The sequence below is a fragment of the Oncorhynchus tshawytscha genome, unplaced genomic scaffold (assembly GCF_018296145.1).
Source record: "Oncorhynchus tshawytscha isolate Ot180627B unplaced genomic scaffold, Otsh_v2.0 Un_contig_2903_pilon_pilon, whole genome shotgun sequence".
Classification (NCBI taxonomy): Eukaryota; Metazoa; Chordata; class Actinopteri; order Salmoniformes; family Salmonidae; genus Oncorhynchus; species Oncorhynchus tshawytscha.
The window spans coordinates 197,339-218,050 of record NW_024609804.1 but is presented as its reverse complement, the minus strand read 5'-3'; the positions used below and the strand labels follow the sequence as shown (position 1 = coordinate 218,050).

The 20,712-nt window shown below is 41.5% G+C and overlaps 1 protein-coding gene across 3 annotated transcripts; it reads right to left on the bottom strand.

Annotated features, from left to right (window-relative positions):
• Window positions 1-2,912: 2,912 nt before the first annotated feature.
• On the bottom strand, window positions 2,913-18,024 carry LOC112242823 (zinc finger protein OZF-like). 3 transcript variants are annotated; one of them, XM_042318362.1, is made up of 5 exons: window positions 17,641-18,024; window positions 8,472-8,726; window positions 4,044-4,833; window positions 3,437-3,875; window positions 2,913-3,333 (listed from the first exon to the last, which is right to left on the bottom strand). In XM_042318362.1, exons 1-4 carry the CDS (start codon window positions 17,957-17,959, stop codon window positions 3,818-3,820), a joined length of 1,422 nt encoding a protein of 473 aa, XP_042174296.1. In that variant the 5' UTR covers window positions 17,960-18,024; the 3' UTR covers window positions 2,913-3,333; window positions 3,437-3,817. The 3 variants fall into 3 exon arrangements, with proteins under 3 accessions (XP_042174296.1, XP_042174295.1, XP_042174297.1); XM_042318361.1 differs by having other exon boundaries at window positions 3,437-4,833; window positions 17,641-18,022; XM_042318363.1 differs by lacking the exon at window positions 17,641-18,024 and adding an exon at window positions 9,150-9,295 and having other exon boundaries at window positions 3,437-4,833.
• Between the last annotated feature and the right edge of the window lie 2,688 nt (window positions 18,025-20,712).

Below are 20,712 nucleotides of genomic sequence, written 5' to 3'. Positions count from 1 at the left end.
CAGAAGAGGTGAGATCAAACTGCTACAGAGATAAAAAGTAAGATCTCCATCTTTAGTTATATTTCAAGGTTGAACCAATGCAATAGGTATTTTATTGGCTTGCTAAATGTGCTGCTTTTCCTGATAATGTATATCTGATAAAGCTACACTCTTAGAAAAGGTGCCATCTAGAACATTAAGTTATTCAGCTGTCCCCATAGGGTAACTTTTTGAAGAACCCTCTTGGGTTCCAGGTAGAACCCTCTGTGGAAAGGGGGTTCTACACGGATCCCAAAGGGTTCTATCTGGAACCAAATAGTTATACTATGGGGACAGCTGAAGAACCCTTTTGGAACCCATTTTTCTAAGAGTGTATCTAGTTGTTCTAATGCAATGTCCATGTTACAGCCACAACATTATCATTTAGTCAAGCATCTGAAGACTAGCGAGGAGGAGAAAAGCCTGCTTTGGATGAGCAAGGAAGAACAATAACAACTAGCTATATCAGATAAACATGTTCAGGAAAAGCAGGGAGAGAGCAAGCTAGTAGTAGTAACATTATTTGAAACCTCACATGCGCATGTATCTGTGTTATATTTAAGCAATAAGGCACCTCAGGGGTTTGTGGTATATCGACAATATACCACGGCTGGGGGCTGTTCTTCTGCATGATGCAACGGAGTGCCTGGATACGGCCCATAGCCGTGGTATATTGGCCATATAGCAATAAGGCTCCTCTGGGTTTTGTGGTATTAAAAACTAAATTACCAACGTAATAAACAGGTAATATGGACTCATACACCATGGCTTGCTATCTGTCTCATGTTGTACCGATCATCAACATGAACAAGACTGAATTCTGTTGAATTGTCAACCGGTCTAAATTCCTGTTCAGAATGACATGTTTATGATGATGTTCACGGGAATCTCCAAATGCTACGTTGAACGAGCACCACGAATGAAGGAGGGGAGGAAAACAGACAGCTTCCTTCTACCACCTTCACCAAGTCATACAATGTTTGCTTCATGAACAATTGTTACATCAAATAAATACAGAATTATTTTAGTTTATTCCGTTTTTTTTAATGCTGGATGTAATTTAGCAGATCTATAGTATAATGTATAGTTTTTAAATGTTTATTAAACATCTATTCAGTCAACTTATTTTATGTTTGCTAAAAGTAATGTTTTGTACTGTTACATACTGAAAGTCTCATTAGTTTTGAGCTAAACTATGATCGGGGAAATGTCTACTGCCCTTTCTAAAATGTTGATGAATGAAATTATAGCACCGTTTCTAATAGTTTGTTGCTACTGTCTGGTGAGGAAGTGGGCAATATGGAATGAATGAGAAATCAGAACTTGGACAACGTCAGGGAATAAGTATACACCTAACAAAAATATAAATACAACATGTAAAGTATTGGTCTCATGTTTCATGAGCTGAAATAAAGATCCCAGATATTTTCCATACGCACAAAGAAGCTTATTTATCTCAAATGTTGTGCACCCTGGTCCTTCCTCCGCTGCACCGGTAACAGTTTATAAAACATTTGAATTCGGCCTTTGTGGTTTGGAAAGTAGTGACTACTATTGCTTTAATTTATTCATCAAACAAATGGGGTTTTGGAAAAGTAGGTGATTAGCTTAATACTTCAGACAAGGACAAATTATGGCTAGCTAATTTTAAATATGACACCTTTGTACATAAATGCTTAAAAATAAAATAAATCATAAATTGTGACGTTAGCTACCAAATAAGTTTTCGTCAATTATCCAAAAACAACTACAAAAACGCCATTCCTTACCCAACAGGCTGAACAGGAGTAATGAACGCATGTAAAAATGCCCATAAGTGTTCAAATCGCCTGTAAACAGACACTGGACATGTTTTTTTTAATCACGTGTACAATTTTTTTTTATTTGACACTTGAAATAAGCAAGTGAAAAATGATAATTTAAAGTGTTAAGACGTGTTCCGGTAAAACGATTTGAAACTCTTGGCCTTCAATATCTGACAGCTCGAGTTCTCACGCCTGTGGTTCGAAAACGTGGCATCATAGTTCTGTCAAGCCGCTTTGCTGACAACGAACCATCTCGCGACCCGGGTATTCAGCCAATCAGCAGCTGCCGCTGCAGTTGAGAGTAACTTTGGGCAAAACAAAAGATTGAAGTGCCTTTGCACGTGGTATGGTAGTAGGTGCCAGGCACATCCAGCCAACTTGACACAACTAGGAAGCATAGGAGTCAACATGGGCCAGCATCCCTGTGGAACTCTTTCGACACCTTGTAAAGTCCATGTCCCTATGATTTGAGGCTGCTCTGAGGGCAAAAAAGGTGCAACTGAATATTAGGAAGGTGTTGTTAATATGAAATACCTGTTATGCTGACGACATAACATAAACACTACCATGGATACCTGCTATGCTGACGACACAACATAAACACTACCATGGATACCTGCTATGCTCATGAGGAAACGTTATAATCATTACCATTGCCACAGGAAGTAGAGGTGCTGGGATCCAGTCTCAATCAGGAACCAGTGACTAGGTTTGGATGAGAGAGGCAGGCTGGGTTTGTCCTCACTGTCAACTCTGGGTAGGATCCTAGTCTGAAATAGAAGTCTGAGCTCAACCTCTTGGTCCTCCCCTGTGCAGGCCACACCCCCTCCTATTGTTACTGTGTGTATGAACACATTTTGAACAATGGCTTCCTAAAATGCTGTGGTGCTTACTAACACAATAATGTTGTGGTAGATGTGGGCCATCACAGGTGAGTTCACAGCTCTTCCACTCTGAATAATGAGGCAGGGAAAGGGTAACACAAGCTTCCTCTCTGGTTCCATTCCCCAATAGTAAGTGGATCATACTTGAATTGTGGTAGTAATATTGTCCCTGGACTCTGGCACCATAGAAAACACATTACAATTATACATTGACAAAATAAATGTTATTTTATTTAAATATGAAAACATGTCCTTTATACTGCAAAACATGATTTGTATGCATTGTAGAACATACTGGGGACTAATTGCCATGTAGAGGTGTAATGACATGTATTCAGTAGATACATAGACATTTAAATGAGTTTGAATAATATCAATTAAACAAAAACATTGCATTGTCTGTATATATAACCCAAAGTTTGACCAGCACAAATTAATGTAGAATATGTATTTTTAATTAGCATATCAAGTTCAATGCAGTTAACCAAATACATTTGATAATACATCTAGTAAGACAATTTAATAAACACGTAGTCGTTTCAAAGTATGTGTATCGTTAAACAAAAGTTACTTCATAGTAAAAAATAATCCACCCAAACTAATGGTGAAGACTGATCACACCATCTCTGACTCTGATTTCCACAGAGAACTGATCATCACACCATCTCTCTGACACGTTGTGTCTACCAGCTCATTTCCACAGAGAACTGATCATCACACAATCTCTATCTGACACATGTTGTGTCTACCAGCTCATTTCCACAGAACACTGCAGAGGGAAGCAGTACCACCCAGTCAACCATCAGACAACATTGTTACAATGTGAGAAGCCTCAGAGGGCATTCAACCCTAAGGGCAAATTCAAGGTACTCTCAATATCTTTAGAGTAAAAGCTAAATTAAATAAATAAATAAAACTGACATGGTGCTCACTGATCAGTAAAACATCAAGAAGCTAACATTCTATAACACGCCCTTTCCTCTGCACAGTTCTCTCACAGTGAGAAACAATGGGATCACAATAGTGTTTTATTCTTTCTTAAATGTTATCAAATTCACTGTTACCACTTCATTTATGAGATGAGAATGAAGTGATGTAATGACTTTACTCTTAGCTGGTCTGAGAGAACTGATGAGGTTTCTCTCCTGTATGTATACATTGGTGACATTTTAAGGTATCCAATCGGGTGAAACTCTTCCCACAGTCGGAGCAGAAGTAAGACTTTTGGTCTGTATGTATTCGCTGGTGACATTTTAAGGTATCCAATCGGGTGAAACTCTTCCCACAATTAGAGCAGGAGTAAGGCTTCTCTCCTGTATGTATACGCTGGTGACATTTTAAGGTATCCAATCGGGTGAAACTCTTCCCACAGTCGGAGCAGAAGTAAGACTTTTGGTCTGTATGTATTCGCTGGTGACATTTTAACTTCTCCAATTGGGAGAAACTTTTTCCACAGTCAGAGCAGAAGTAAGGCTTCTCTCCTGTGTGTGTTCTCTGATGAACTGTTAGCTCAGATGATGTTGTGAAGCATTTTCCACAGTCAGAGCAGGAGTATGGTTTCTCTCCTGTATGTACACGTTCATGTACCTTTAAGGTATCCAATCGGGAGAAACTCTTTCCACAGTCAGAGCAGAAGTAAGGCTTCTCTCCTGTGTGTGTTCTCTGATGAACTGTTAGCTCAGTTGATGTTGTGAAGCCTTTTCCACAGTCAGAGCAAGAGTATGGCCTCTCTCCTGTGTGTATCCGTTGGTGTTTTTTGAAGTTGCTCTGTTGAGAGAAACTCCTCCCACAGGCCGAGCAAGAGTAAGGCTTCTCTCCTGTGTGTATCCGTTGGTGTTTTTTTAAATTACTCTGTTGAGAGAAACTCTCCCCACAGTCAGAGCAGTTGTAAGGCTTATCTCCTGTGTGTACTCTCCGATGAACTGTCAGAGCCCTTGATGTTGTGAAAATCTTTCCACAGTCAGTGCAGGAATACAGATTTTCTTCTGTGTGTATTTTTAGGTGTGTTTTTAGCTTTGATAGAATTGGGAAAATCTCCTCACAATGTGGGCAGTGGTGAGACCTCTTAGCTCTGTGACCTTCCTGCTGTTGCTCTCTGGATGTAGAGAATGTCTCAACATGGTATCCTGTGTGAACAGAAGAATCAGTTGGTGTGTTATATACTGAGTGCCAAAACATTAGGAACACCTGCTCTTTCCATGACAGACTGACCATGTTAAAGCTATGATTCCTTATTGATGTCACTTGTTTAATCCACTTCAATCAGTGTAGATGAAGAACCAAATTAAAAATGATTTTTAAGGCTTGATACAATTGTGACATGGATTGTGTATGTCTGCCATTCAGAGGGTGAATGGGCAAGACAAAATATTGAAGTGCCTTTTAACGGGGTATGGTAGGTGCCAGGCGCACCGGTTTGTGTTAATAAATGCAATGCTTCTGGGGTTTTTCCATGTGCAAAAGTTTCCTATGTGTGTGAAGAATGGTCCACCACCCAAAGGACATTTAGCCAACTTGAAATAGCTGGGAAGCATTGGAGTCAACATGCGCCATCATCCCTGTGGAAAGCTTTCCACACCGTGTAGATTTCATGCCCAAACAAATTGACGCAGAGGGCATAAGGGGGGTGCAACTCAACATGTGGAAGGTGTTCTTAATGTTTTGTACACTCATTGTACATGTCAATCAAATATATTTGATGCACTTTTTACATCAGCAGTTGGCACAAAGTGCTTATACAGAAATCCATCTTAAAAACACCAATAAGCAAGCAATGCATATAAGCACAGTGGCTAAGAAAAACTCCCCAGAACACAGGAACACTAGGAAGAAACCTAGAGAGGAACCAGTCTGAGGGATGGCCAGTCCTCTTCTGGCTGTACTGGGTGACATATCAGTGAGGGAATAAAATATTTGATCCCCCTGCTGATTTTCTACATATGCCCACTGACAAAGAAATGATCAGTCTATAGTTTTAATGGGAGGTTTATTTGAACAGTGAGAGACAGAATAACAAAAAAATCCAGAAAAATGCATGTCAAAAATGTTATACATTGATTTGCATTTTAATGAGGGAAATAAGTATTTGACCCCCTCTCAATCAGAAAGATTTCTGGCTCCCAGGTGTCTTTTATACAGGTAACAGGCTGAGATTAGGAGTACACTCTTAAAGGGAGTGCTCCTAATCTCAGCTTGTTACCTGTATAAAAGACACCTGTCCACAGACGCAATCAATCAATCAGATTCCAAACTCTCCACCTTGGCCAAGACCAACGAGACAAGGCTGGAATGGGCTACAAGACCATCGCCAAGCAGCTTGGTGAGAAGGTGCCAACAGTTGGTGCGATTATACGCAAATGGAAGAAACACAAAAGAACTGTCAATCTCCCTCGGCCTGTGGCTCCATGCAAGATCTCACCTCGTGGAGTTGCAATGATCATGAGAACGGTGAGGAATCAGCCCAGAACTACACAGGAGGATCTTGTCAATGATCTTAAGGCAGCTGGGACCATAGTCACCAAGAAAACAATATGCCGTGAAGGACTGATATCCTGCAGCCCCTGCAAGGTCCCCCTGCTCAAGAAAGCACATATACATGCCCGTCTGAAGTTTGCCAATGAACATCTGAATGATTCCAAGGACAACTGGGTGAAAGTGTTGTGGTCAGATGAGACCAAAATGGAGCTCTTTGGCATCAACTCAACTTGCCGTGTTTGGAGGAGGAGGAATGCTGCCTATGACCCCAAGAACACCATCCCCACGGTCAAACATGGAGGTGGAAACATTATGCTTTGGGGGTGTTTTTCTGCTAAGGGGACAGGACAACTTCACTGCATCAAAGGGACGATGGATGGGGCCTTGTACCGTCAAATCTTGGGTGAGAACCTCCTTCCCTCAGCCAGGGCATTGAAAATGGGTCGTGGATGGGTATTCCAGCATGACAATGACCCAAAACACACGGCCAAGGCGACAAAGGAGTGGCTCAAGAATAAGCACATTAAGGTCCTGGAGTGGCCTAGCCAGTCACCAGACCTTAATCCCATAGAAAATCTGTGGAGGAAGCTGAAGGTTCGAGTTGCCAAACATCAGCCTCGAAACCTTAATGACTTGGAGAAGATCTGCAAAGAGGAGTGGGACAAAATCCCTCCTGAGATGTGTGCAAACCTGGTGGCCAACTACAAGAAACGTCTGACCTCTGTGATTGCCAACAAGGGTTTTGCCACCAAATACTAAGTCATGTTTTGCAGAGGGGTCAAATACTTATTTCCCTCAATAAAATGCAAATCAATTTATAACATTTTTGACGTGTGTTTTTCTGGATTTTTTTGTTGTTATTCTGTCTCTCACTGTTAAAATAAACCTACCATTAAAATTATAGACTGATCATTTCTTTGTCAGTGGGCAAATGTACAAAATCAGCAGGGGGATCAAATACTTTTCCCCCTCACTGTACAGTGCATTCGAAAAGTATTCAGACCTCTTCTCTTTTTCCACATTTTGTTTCGTTACAGCCTTATTCTAAAATGGTTAAAAACATTTTTTAGAAATCCTCCAATCTACACAAAATCCCTGATAATGACAAAGCTAAAAACACACTTTTTGAAATGTTTGCAAATGTATTAAAAATTAAAAACAGAAATTCCTTATTTACATAAGTATTCAGACCCTTTGCTATGAGACTCAAAATTGAGCTCTGGTGCATCCTGTTCCCATTTATCATCCTTGAGATGTTTCTACAACTTGATTGGAATCCACCTGTGGTAAATTCAATTGATTGGACATGATTTGGAAAGGAACACACGTCTATATAAGGTCCCACAGTTGACAGTGCATGTCAGAGCAAAAACCAAGCCATGAGGTTGAAGGAATTGTCCGTAGAGCTCTGAGACAGGATTGTTTCGAGGCACAGATCTGGGGAAGGGTACCAACAACATTTCTGCAGCATTGAAGGTCCCCAAGAACACAGTGGCCTTCATCATTCTTAAATGGAAGAAGTTTGGAACCACAAAGACTATTCCTAGAGCTGGCCGCCCGGCCAAACGGAGCAATCGGGGGAGAAGGGCCTTGGTCAGGGAGGTGACCAAGAACCCGATGGTCACTGACAGAGCTCCAGAGTTCCTCTGTGGAGATGGGAGAACATTCCAGAAGGACAACCATCTCTGCAGCACTCCACCAATCAGGCCTTCATGGTAGAGTGGCCAGACGAAGCCACTCCTCAGTAAAAAAGGCACATGACAGCCCGCTTGGAGTTTTCCAAAAGGCACCTAAAGACTCTCAGACCATGAGAAACAAGATTCTCTGGTCTGATGAAACCAAAATGTTGGCCTGAATGCCAAGCGTCACATTTGGAGGAAACCTGGCACCATCCCTATGGTGTAGCATGGTGGTGGCAGCATCATGCTGTGGGGAGGTTTTTCAGCAGCAGGGACTGGGAGACTAGTCAGGATCGAGGGAAAGATGAACAGAACAAAGTACAGAGAGATCCTTGATGAAAACCTGTTCCAGAATACTCAGTACCACAGACTGGGGAGAAAGTTCACCTTGTCTACTTCACTTCTTTCGTCTACTCTCTGATCACTCCAGACAGCCCAGTGAATAAAAAAAATGCTGGCAATACTGGTGTCAAACCATGCAAGTCTCAGTAGCATGAAATAACATCTACCTTCTCATTGAAACAGTTTATCATGAAACAGTTCTACTGCAACTTTTCATGCACAGTGGGAAGTTGGAACGAACAACAAACTTAGTTAGAACCTGCTCTTACCATGAGAAACAGATGTTCCAATCTTCTCCTCCTCCTCCTCTTCTTCATCTTTAATGTTGACATTCAGCTCCAGTGTTTGACTGCAGTCTTCCAGCTTCACTGATGCCATCTCTGGATCCTGCAGTGCAAAATGGCCTCCACTGTCACAATCAGGACCCAGTGACTGAAGGTTTGGAGTCAGTGTGGAAGGAGAGAGGCAGGCTGGGTTTGTCCTCACTGTTGATGTTACCGGAATCAGACTTAATCCGCATTGGCCTGTAGTAACAAAGAGACACGGACACAAAAGTTATTGTCTTGACAGTTCTGGCACTTACTTTATTCTCTTAAAAATATATTTTTTTTTCCTTGTTCAATTATCTAATTTCAAGAATCAGGTTGCTATGCAACAAAACATTAATTCACATTAGACGAGTGCACACTTTAAATTACACAACGTAAGTGCAGTTAACCTATAGTAGATTTCCTACATTAACATAAATGACTCAAGCCATTAAGGTTGCAGTGTTTGAGGAAGCACGATGAACAATTTTCTTGAATAACGTCGTCTTCAATGTATTATATCACCCACAAAAAAACGATTGTTTCTATCTATAATGTGAAATACAATGTGTCTGAATATTATTACACATGTTATTTTATAAAACAAAAATAAAAGATAAACATTGCAATCAGCCTCACAACTGTAGGGCAACCGTGGAATTGTCGCTCTCTGGTCCATTTTTTTTTTGGTTCGCTCTCTGGTGCATCTGCACTGCCCGCACGCAGACAGAGCTGGCGCCGCCATTTTACAAACTCGCGAATTTGACACAAAACCAATAACATGTAAAAGGAGCTCAGAAATCGAAAATAATTTATTAAAAAGGTAATTTCATAATTTATGTTCATTGACAAACCCAAAGTCTCTAGCTATCGACGTATAAAATTGTTTTAGCCACGTTTTCCACTCACTCGGTTTGAAGCAAAATAACACAGAACCTTTACCAAACGTGATCATTTGTTACCTGGAACGTAATGACATGTTATTTTGATATTAGACAGTTTAAACGTGCAATTACAAACCTGTAGTAATACATTTAAAAAACGGACACAAAAGGTATCTTGACAACACAGTTCTAGTTCCGGCCTTCCCGGAACTTCTTGTTCCCCCACCACAACCAAAGATGTTTTAAGTTCAGTTGTAACTTCACAAGCACAGTGAAATGCCTTTCTTGCAAACTCAAAACTAAATAATGCAATTATCAATAACCATATATTACTAGAAAAAAAGACATGAGAAATAAGAATAGGAAATACAAGTAAGTATACTATATATATATAAACAGCAAATAGTTAAAAAGTCAGTTCCAATACCATATTTAGATGTGCAGGGATACTGGAGTGATGGCGGTAGATATGTATAGGGGTAAGGGAACAGGGATACTGGAGTGATGGAGGTAGATATGTATAGGGGAGTAGGGGATACTGGAGTGATGGAGGTAGATATGTATAGGGGTAAGGGGACAGGGATACTGGAGTGATGGAGGTAGATATGTATAGGGGTAAGGGGACAGGGATACTGGATGGAGTGATGGAGGTAGATATGTATAGGGATATGTAAGGGGACAGGGATACTGGAGTGATGGAGGTAGATATGTATAGGGGTAAGGGGACAGGGATACTGGAGTGATGGAGGTAGATATGTATAGGGGTAAGGGGACAGGGATACTGGAGTGATGGAGGTAGATATGTATAGGGGTAAGGGGACAGGGATACTGGAGTGATGGAGGTAGATATGTATAGGGGTAAGGGGACAGGGATACTGGAGTGATGGAGGTAGATATGTATAGGGATAAGGGGACTAGGCAACAGGATAAGATAAACAGAGTAGCAGCAGCTTGTATGTGAGTGGTCAGTATAAATGTATGTGCATACTATGTGTGAAAGGAGAATGTGAAAATCTTAAAATTGCACCATCTATTCCTGCACCTACACACTATCCCCCAGAACCCACCACTTTAGCCCTAAATGATCCTACAACAGGCCATCTGCCTTGGAGGATGGAACCCCTTCCCATCAAAACTGACTGTAGATCTTGGTACTAAAATCTCACACCCAAATATTTCTCTGCTGCTGAAACTACCACATGTCCCTTCTGTGATTTCCACTCCACCAGTGCAGTGCAGTGTAGTGTAGTTCATCACCATGGCTATAAACACAACATATCCAACCTTACTAAAACTCATCCTCTCTGGATCTTTCTCTTTTCAGACCAACTCACTGGGAGGCTCCCTTGCCCTTGGGCTACCCTCTACTCTCTTTATTGTCTCAGCATAGGAAACGTTCAGCCCCACTCAAACTGACAATTTCAACCGGTCTCTGTCACAAGGCATTTCAGATCAGCTGCATTGGCAACCCCACAGTTGACACACAGTGCTTTCTGTATCCCAACTGTACACTCCCTCTGACTAGGCCCTCCTGCACTTTCCTCACAGCGTGGGATCCCTCTTCTACACACTGCTGCAACATGATCGAATCCTTGGCACCTAAAGCACCGTAATGAACTCAGATCATAGGCCCTCGCAGAACACCAAATATAACCTTTTCAGGTAGCAACTCGGTCAAAGCTCAAGACAAACAGGGTTCTCAGTCACGCCATTGCCACCGGGTCTATGTCTCACCAAACGGCTGGCGACAAACACTAGGAATATTCCTTTTCATTTGATACCCTTCTACCCCACTGATCCCCCCTTTGAGTGGGGCCCTACTCCGGAGAGCAAAGCACGCCACAGGTTGAGACCCGAGCCGTGTGACTTGAAGCATCCGCTTCCTCTGGGCGGTGGATAAGGAAAAAAATCTAAACAATTCCACTTCTCGAAACTTTGTAACACAGATATAACCATTCCCAGTTTGTTCTTTCCCCAACTTGACAAAACGTATGGGTGGGCCAAAAAGCAAGAATCAACGCTTTCCAAAAGCCTGACTCCTACCGGTCCAAAATCATCTCTGGTAGGATTCTCAGGGCAAACGTTGGAAGTCTCAACTACACCCTGTGGTGTAAAGTACTCTTCTTTTTTTTTTACAACTTTTACTTCACTACATTAAAGAAAATGTACTTGTTACTCCATACATTTTCCCTGATGCCCAAAAATACCCGTTACATTTTGAATGTTTAGCAAGACAGGAAAGTGGTCTAATTCCCACACTTATCAAGAGAACATCCCTGGTCATCCCTGCTGCCTCTGATCTGACAGACTCACTGAACAGAGAACATCCCTGCTGCCTCTGATCTGACAGACTCACTGAACAGAGAACATCCCTGCTGCCTCTGATCTGACAGACTCACTGAACAGAGAACATCCCTGCTGCCTCTGATCTGACAGACTCACTGAACAGAGAACATCCCTGCTGCCTCTGAACAGACTCACTGAACAGAGAACATCCCTGCTGCCTCTGATCTGACAGACTCACTGAACAGAGAACATCCCTGCTGCCTCTGATCTGACAGACTCACTGAACAGAGAACATCCCTGCTGCCTCTGATCTGACAGACTCACTGAACAGAGAACATCCCTGCTGCCTCTGATCTGACAGACTCACTGAACAGAGAACATCCCTGCTGCCTCTGATCTGACAGACTCACTGAACAGAGAACATCCCTGCTGCCTCTGATCTGACAGACTCACTGAACAGAGAACATCCCTGCTGCCTCTGATCTGACAGACTCACTGAACAGAGGCTTTGTTTGTAAATGGATGTCTAAGTGTGTAAGTCTGCCCCTGGCTGTAAACAACATGAGGCCTGGTTGGCTTAATAAGGAATTTTAAATACATTTACACTTGTACATTTACTAAATATATTTAAAACCAAATACTTTTACTCAAGTAGTATTTTACTGTTTGACTTTCACTTGAGTCATTTTCTATGAAGGCATCTTTACTTTTACTCAGGTACCACTGACTACACCGGTCTACCACAGTTAGGCCCACTTAATCCTGGACTGGTTCAACCTCCATTTCGAGATCATCAAGGTTTTCTAAAGAGCATGTAGACCTATGAATATGATTACTCAGTTCGTATTCAGGTGACAAAAGGTACAGTTGAAGTCGGAAGTTTACATACACTTAGGTTGGAGTCATTAAAACATTTTTAACCACTCCACAAATTTCTTACTAACAAACTATAGTTTGGCAAGTCGGTTCGGACATCTACTTTGTGCATGACAAGTAATAGGCTAATTGACATCATTTGAGTGAATTGGAGGTTTCCCTGTGGATGTATTTCAAAACTCTGTGCCTCTTTGCTTGACGACATGGGAAAAATCAAAAGAAATCAGCCAATACCTCAGAAAAATAATTGTAGACCTCCACAAGTCTGGTTCATCCTTGGGAGCAATTTCCAAATGCCTGAAGGTACCACATTCATCTTTACAAACAATAGTATGCAAGTATAAACACTATGGGACCACGCAGCCGTCATACCTCTCAGGAAGGAGACGCGTTCGGTCTCCTAGAGATGAACGTACTTTGGTGCGAAAAGTGCAAATCAATCCCAGAACAGCAGCAAAGGACCTTGTGAAGATGCTGGAGGAAACAGGTACAAAAGTATCTATATCCACAGTAAAACAAGTCTTATATCGACATAACCTGAAAGGCTGCTCAGCAAGGAAGAAGCCACTGCTCCAAAACCGCCATAAAAAAGCCAGACTACGGTTTGCAACTGCACGAGGGCAAAGATTGTACTTTTTGGAGAAATGTCCACTGGTCTGATGAAACAAAAATAGAACTGTTTGGCCATAATGACCATCGTTATGTTTGGAGGGAAAAGGGGGAGAATTGCAAGCCAAAGAACACCATCCTAACTGTGAAGCACGGGGGTGGCAGCATCATGTTGTGGGGGTGATTTGCTGCAGGAGGGACTGCTGCACTTCACAAAATAGACGGCATCATGAGGATGGAAAATTATGTGATATTGAAGCAACATCAAGGCATCAGTCAGGAAGTTGAAGCTTGGTCGCAAATGGACAATGACCCCAAGCATACTTCCAAAGTTGTGGCAAAATGGCTTAAAGACAACAAAGTTAAGGTATTTGAGTGGTCATCACAAAGCCCTGACTTCAATCCCATTGAAAATGTGTCGGCAGAACTGAAAAAGCATGTGCAAGCAAGGAAGCCTACAAACCTGACTCAGTTACACCAGCTCTGTCAGGTGGAATGGGCCAAAATTCCCCCAACTTAATGTGGGAAGGATGTGGAAGGCTACCCAAAATGTTTGACCCAAGTTAAACAATTTAACGGCAATGCTACCAAATACTAATTGAGTGTATGTAAACTTCTGGCCCACTGGGAATGTGATGAAAGAAATAAAAGATGAAACTAATCACTCGACTATTATTCTCACATTTCACATTCTTAAAATAAAGTGGTGATCCTAACTGACCTAAAACAGGGAATTTTTACTAGGATTCAATGTCAGAACTTGTGAAAAACTGAGTTTAAATGTATTTGGCTAAGGTGTATGTAAACTTCTGACTTCTTATGCTGTCGCATCATTGCACTTCCTCTTAGCTCCAGGTCAGATTCTCTCCTGTGTGAATAAATTGGGGTCTTTTTTAAGTCCCCAGTTGAGCAGCGGTGGCTCATCCAATAGGAGAAGGGGGCGGCTGCACCTCAATACGGCGACCAGAGTAATGGAGAAGGGGGCGGCTGCACCTCAATACGGCGACCAGAGTAATGGAGAAGGGGGCGGCTGCACCTCAATACGGCGACCGGAGTAATGGAGAAGTCGGGGCGGCTGCACCTCAATACGGCGACCGGAGTAATGGAGAAGTCGGCGGCTGCACCTCAATACGGCGACCGGAGTAATGGAGAAGGGGGCGGCCAGAGTAATGAGCGACCAGAGTAATGAGCGACCAGAGTAATGAGCGAGTGGGTGTGTCGAAAGGAAAGTAGTGGGCTTGTGGAAAGAAGTGAATTGAAAGCGCTGTGCTATAGGTTAGACTGTTTGGTTGCACTGTGGGGGGTTTCCCTCTTCCTTTTCTTACCACACAACTACCATACATACAGGTTTGGGGAGTAACAGATTACATGTAAAGGGATTGCAAAAAATATTGTAATCAAATTACCGATACTTTTGAAAAACGAATTGATTACTTCAAGGATTACTTTTATATTCAGAAATGTAGTATTCTGGAAGAAAAAAAGAAAAGAAAAAATTCTCAATGACATTCAAATCAGCATTGTAAGAAAGGTGCATGTTTAAGTTTGTTCCACCTGAGTGAGTCTGACCACAAGTCAGAGACCACTATGACACACCAAATGATGACCACCAATCAGAGACCACTATGATGACACACCAAATGACCACCAATCAGAGACCACTATGATGACACACCAAATGATGACCACCAATCAGAGACCACTATGATGACACACCAAATGACCACCAATCAGAGACCACTACGATGACACACCAAATGATGACCACCAATCAGAGACCACTATGACGACACACCAAATTATCCAACTTGAATAAACGCTTGGAGGTAAGGATACCGTGGTCTACAGTGTTACGGATATCACTTATTATTGATATCTACATAGCTCATTGATGTGAATCACACTGCTGCTCTCTCATTCTGCTATTAGCGCCTTACGGATTGTGGTTGTTGTGGATGGCTGTTCACAAATCTAAATGTGTATTTGGAATCCAATAATGGTTTAATTCAAGAAGTTTATGCTGCCTATCAAATCATTGATTTTGAAACCAGTGGACAGCCAGTGAAAAATTCACTCTTGCAACAGCAGCGTAGTGTGAATCCAAGCCTATGGGATAAAAGTGGGGCTTTTAATGCTCAATCTAATTCATGCTGATAAAAATAAAACATCCATAGACCTAATGGACACGTGCTCAAACTTGCACACTTTTGATAGACTTAAAGAGGGGCAATCTGTTTAGGGACTTATACATTCTATATACACAGTACCAGTCAAAGTTTGGACACACCTACTGATTCAAGGGTTTCTTTATTTTTACTATTTTCTACATTTTAGTATAATGAAGACATCAAAACTATGAAATAACATAAGGAATCATGTAGTAACCAAAAAAACAATAATAATAATTTTTAAAAAGTGTTAAATCAAAATATATTTTATATTTTTCAAAGTAGCTTTGATGACAGCTTTGCACACTCTTGGCAAAGCATGCCATTCCACGAGCGCAGCATTTATTTTTCAACTCGAATCAATGAGCCTAAATCAGTCCTCTGCGACAATAAAAAGTAGGGCTGGCTAATAAGTCCTTAGTTTTGGTGTCGTGCTCAGGTAAAACTATTTGGCTAATCTATACTTCCAAGTCCTGTTCTTGAAGATCAAGGGGTATAACATTTATTGGAATGACTGGTATTCTGATAGACTTTGGTTTTTAATGTAAAGACATCATTTAATCCTATTATTATATGTAGTAGAAAGCGATGGTTTAGAAGAAGCCTACATAACCCATAAAGTAACATTAACATCCATATGGCCAGCTATGGAAACTTTAACACTGATTTATCCTGCAATAGATGTCGTTCAATTGGCAACATACATTTGTATTATTCTAATGCCTCTTAAGGGGAAAGTAATCTAAAAGTAACGGAATGTAATCAGATTTCGTTACTGAGTTTAGGTAATCCAAAACTTAAGTTACTGAGTATAATTTTGGACAGGTACCTTGTAACAGATTCCATTTAGAAAGGAACCCACCCAACCCTGCGTACACTGAGCTACCATACCGCCAGAGTTTGGACTTCGGTTTTCCAGTATTGTCACTAAAAAAACCTGACAACTCTATGTAAAAAATAATATTTTTTCTTATTTTTTTTAAGAAGATTGATGGTGTACTTCATGCGCGTGCCTTAAGCCAGAGGATGAGTCTGGGTTGTATTTCATTGTTAGTTTTACACAAATATTGTACAGTATTGTACAGTTTCAGCTAAAAAAAACCTGACAACTCTATGTAAAAAAAAATATTTTTTTTCTTATTTTTTTTTAAGAAGATTGATGGTGTACTTCATGCGCTGTACTTTGGGCTCCCAAGTGGCTCAGCCGTCTAAGACACTGCATCGCAGTACTAGAGGAGTCACTACAGACAACCTGGTTTGAATCCAGGCTGTATCACAACCGGCTGTGATTGGGAGTCCCATTGGGCTGCGCACAATTGGCCCAGCGTCGTCCATGTTTGGCCGGTGTAGGCGGTCATTGTAAATACAAATGTGTTCCTCACTGACGTGCCTAGTTAAAAAGGTTGTCACCCTGAAAATGGCTACTAGGTATCTACTTCATACTAGGTTGCCATGGCTACTAGGTATCTACTTCATACTAGGTTGCCATGGCTACTAGGTATCTACTTCATACTAGGTTGCCATGGCTACTAGGAATCTACTTCATACTAGGTTGCCATGGCTACTAGGTATCTACTTCATACTAGGTTGCCATGGCTACTAGGTATCTACTTCATACTAGGTTGCCATGGCTACTAGGTATCTACTTCATACTAGGTTGCCATGGCTACTAGGTATCTACTTCATACTAGGTTGCCATGGCTACTAGGTATCTACTTCATACTAGGTTGCCATGGCTACTAGGTATCTACTTCATACTAGGTTGCCATGGCTACTAGGTTGCCAGAGTAGTGCTTGTCAAGCGGGAGCGAAGGGCACTGTGTCCCTTTGTTGTTGTCGTTCATGTTTACCCCATTGAGGAGTAGACTATGTATACTGAACATAAATAAACGCAACATGCAACTATTTCATTGATTTTACTGAGTTTCAGTTCATATGAGCAAATCGGTAAATTGAAAGAAATGAATTAGGCCCTAATCTATGGATTTCACGACTGGGAATGCAGATATGCATCTCTTGGTCCCAGATGCCCATTTTTTTAAAGGTCTCACAGTAGGCTTCAGGATCTCGTCACGGTATTTTTGTGCATTCAAACTTCCATCGATAAAATGCAATCATGTTCGTTGACCGTAGTTTATGCCTGCCCATAACAACACCACCACGGGGCACTCTGTTCACAACGTTATTATCATCAGCAAACCGCTCTCCCACACGACGCCATTCCCGATAGAAACATAATTCAACCTAGCATTAGACTGGTTCATAAATTATGGAGGTCTAATTTACGAAGATAGTGCCTGCTTTTACCATGATTGACACATTCCCCAATCTTCTCCTCTTCTTCTTCATCTTTAATGTTGACGTTCAGCTCCAGTGTTTGACTGCAGTCTTCCAGCTTCACTGATGCCATCTCTGGATCCTGCAGTGCAAACTGGGCTCCACTGTCACAATCAGGACCCAGTGTCTGTAGGTTTGAACTCGGTGTGAAAGGAGAAAGGCAGACTAGGTTTGTCCTCACTGTTAATCTGTCAACTCCGGATTGGATCCCAGTCCTAAATAGACGTCTGAGATCAACTTCCTGGTTCTCCTGTGCAGGCCACACCCCCTCCCATTGTACTGTATGCATGAACACACTTTGAACAATGGCTTCCTAAAATGCTGTGGTGATAACACGATAGGAAAGGTTGTGGTAGACGTGGCACATTACAGGTGAGTTCTTCGATTATGTTTAACGGCTGTTGGCATCCAATAAATGTTGCACTACCGCCACCTACTGGACTGGAGTATAACTCTCTTATACATTGCTTGAAAGTTATTTCATAGTTTTGATGTCTTCACTATTATTCTACAATGTAGAAAATAGTTTTTTTTTTTTAAATAAAGAAAAACCCTGGAATGAGTCGGTTTGTCCAAACTTTGACTGGTACTGTACATGTATGTTAATCCATTTATGTGTTCTTCACTGACGTGCCTAGTTAAAAAGGTTTTTTTTTAAAGTGCAGCTGTCACCCTGAAAGTGACCCACCCAACCCTGCGTACACTGAGCTACCATACCGCCAGAGTTTGGACTTCTGTTTTTAAGCCAGAGGATGAGTCCGGGTTGTATTTCATTGTTAGTTTTACACAAATAATGAATTAGCATTAGCATGAAATAACATCTACCTTCTCATTGAAACAGTTCTACTGCAACTTTTCATACACAGTAGGAAGTTGGAATGAACAACAAACTTAGTTAGATAGAACCTGCTCTTACCATCATAAACAGATGTACCAATCTCCTCCTCCTCTTCTTCATCTTTCATGTTGACATTCAGCTCCAGTGTTTGACTGCAGTCTTCCAGCTTCACTGATGCCATCTCTGGATCCTGCAGTGCAAACTGGGCTCCACTGTCACAATCAGGACTCAGTGAATGTAGGTTTGTACTCAGTGTGGAAGGAGAGAGGCAGGATGGGTTTGTTCTCACTGTTGATGATACCGGCCTCAGACTTGATCTGAGTCGGCCTGCAGTAATAATGAGCAACGACACTGCAGTAATAATGAGCAACGACACTGCAGTAATAATGAGCAACGACACTGCAGTAATAATGAGCAACGACACAAAAACTGTCTTGACAGTTCTGCCATTTTCTTTATTCTCTAAAATTACATTCTATTTTTTCTTGTTCAATGATCTAATTTCAATAGATCAGGTAGCTAAGCATTGACAACAAAACATTAATTACTTCACATCAGACACAAATTACACACTAAATCACAATGTAAATACACTTAGAGTAGATTTCCTACATTTACATTAACGCATTAAAGACCCAAAACCATTTAGGTTGCAGTTGTTGTTTTAATTAAGCAGCACAATGAACTATTTTCTGCAATAACCTAATAATAATAATAATAGTAATAACCTTGTCTTCACTGCATTATTTCAATCAACAAAAAAACGATTGTCTTTCCCGTTCACACCATAGTAACAATTATAGATAGAAAGAACTGAATGTGTCTGAATATTGCTACACATGTCAAAAACGGATAAACATTACATTCATCTTCAAGCCAGTAGTGTAGCTGTGAATGTGTCTCTCTCTGATGCACAAGCACTGCCTGCACCGAGGTCCGTTGAAGCAGACCGAGTGGCACCACCATTTTACCAGCTTGTGAATTTTACACAAAACCAATGTCAAACGAACTCAGAAATATCAAATACTTTTATTTTTTTAAATAAAATTACCTTTTAATAAATGATGTACAGTCACTCAGACAAACCCAGTCTCTAGTTTATGTGACTTGAAAAATACATTTCATCACGTTCTTCACTCACTCGGTTTGACACAAAAATAACACATAAAACCTTTACCAAACGTGATAAAACTTTAAGTTATTTGTTACGGAGCACGTTATGACATGTTCTTTTGATATCAGAATGTGTAAACGTGCTGTTACATACCTGTAGTAATACATTTGAAAGCGACACAAAAGTTAGCGTCTTGACAACACAGTTAAGGAGCCTCCCCGGAACTTCCTGTACACTGTACACCTATACACTATCCCCCCAAAAAACATCCACCCCATCCCGCTTACTTTGGCCCTAAACGACCCTCTCTCACAATGTTTTACCTGTTTTATTTTGTTCGTAGGGGGCAGGTAGCCTAATGGTTAGAGTGCTGGGCCAGTAACCGAAAGGTTGCTGGATCAAATCCCCAAGCTGACATGGTAACAATCTGTCATTCTGCCCCTGAGCAAGGCAGTTAACCCACTGTTTCCCGGGAGCCGAAGATGTCGATTAAGGCAGACCCCTGCACCTCTCTGATTCAGAGGGGTTTGGGTTAAATGCTGAAGACACATTTCAGTTGAACACTTTCCCTGTTTCTCTGCAGCTGCAACAGCCACGTGTACTTTCTGCTCCATCGGTGCCTTTGATCAGAAATCCAACCACACTAAAACTTATCCTCTCTTTAGGCCTACTCACTGGGAGGCTCCCAGTCGACTCTCTCACCCTTGGGATACCCTCTTCACTGCTTCAGCGTAGAGGAAACTTTCTAGCAACTCTGTCAAAGCACAACAAGACAGACATGCTTTTCTCAGTCTCACCATTGCCACCAGGTCTCTGTCTCACCAAATGTCAGGTGTCACAAACACTAGGAATATTCCTTTTCATTTGATCCACTTCTACACTCAACCCTATTGATTAACCCCCATTGATTACCCTTTTTTGTCCTTTACCCAGCTTACAACGTATGGGTCGGCCAAAAAGCAGGAATCCACTCTTTCCAAAATGATCTCCGGTAGGAGTCTCAGGGCAAACGTTGGACGTCTCTACCACACCTGTCGCGTCAGGAAGGTCCACCACATCCTGGACAGGCTCAACTTCAGAGCCCTCACAA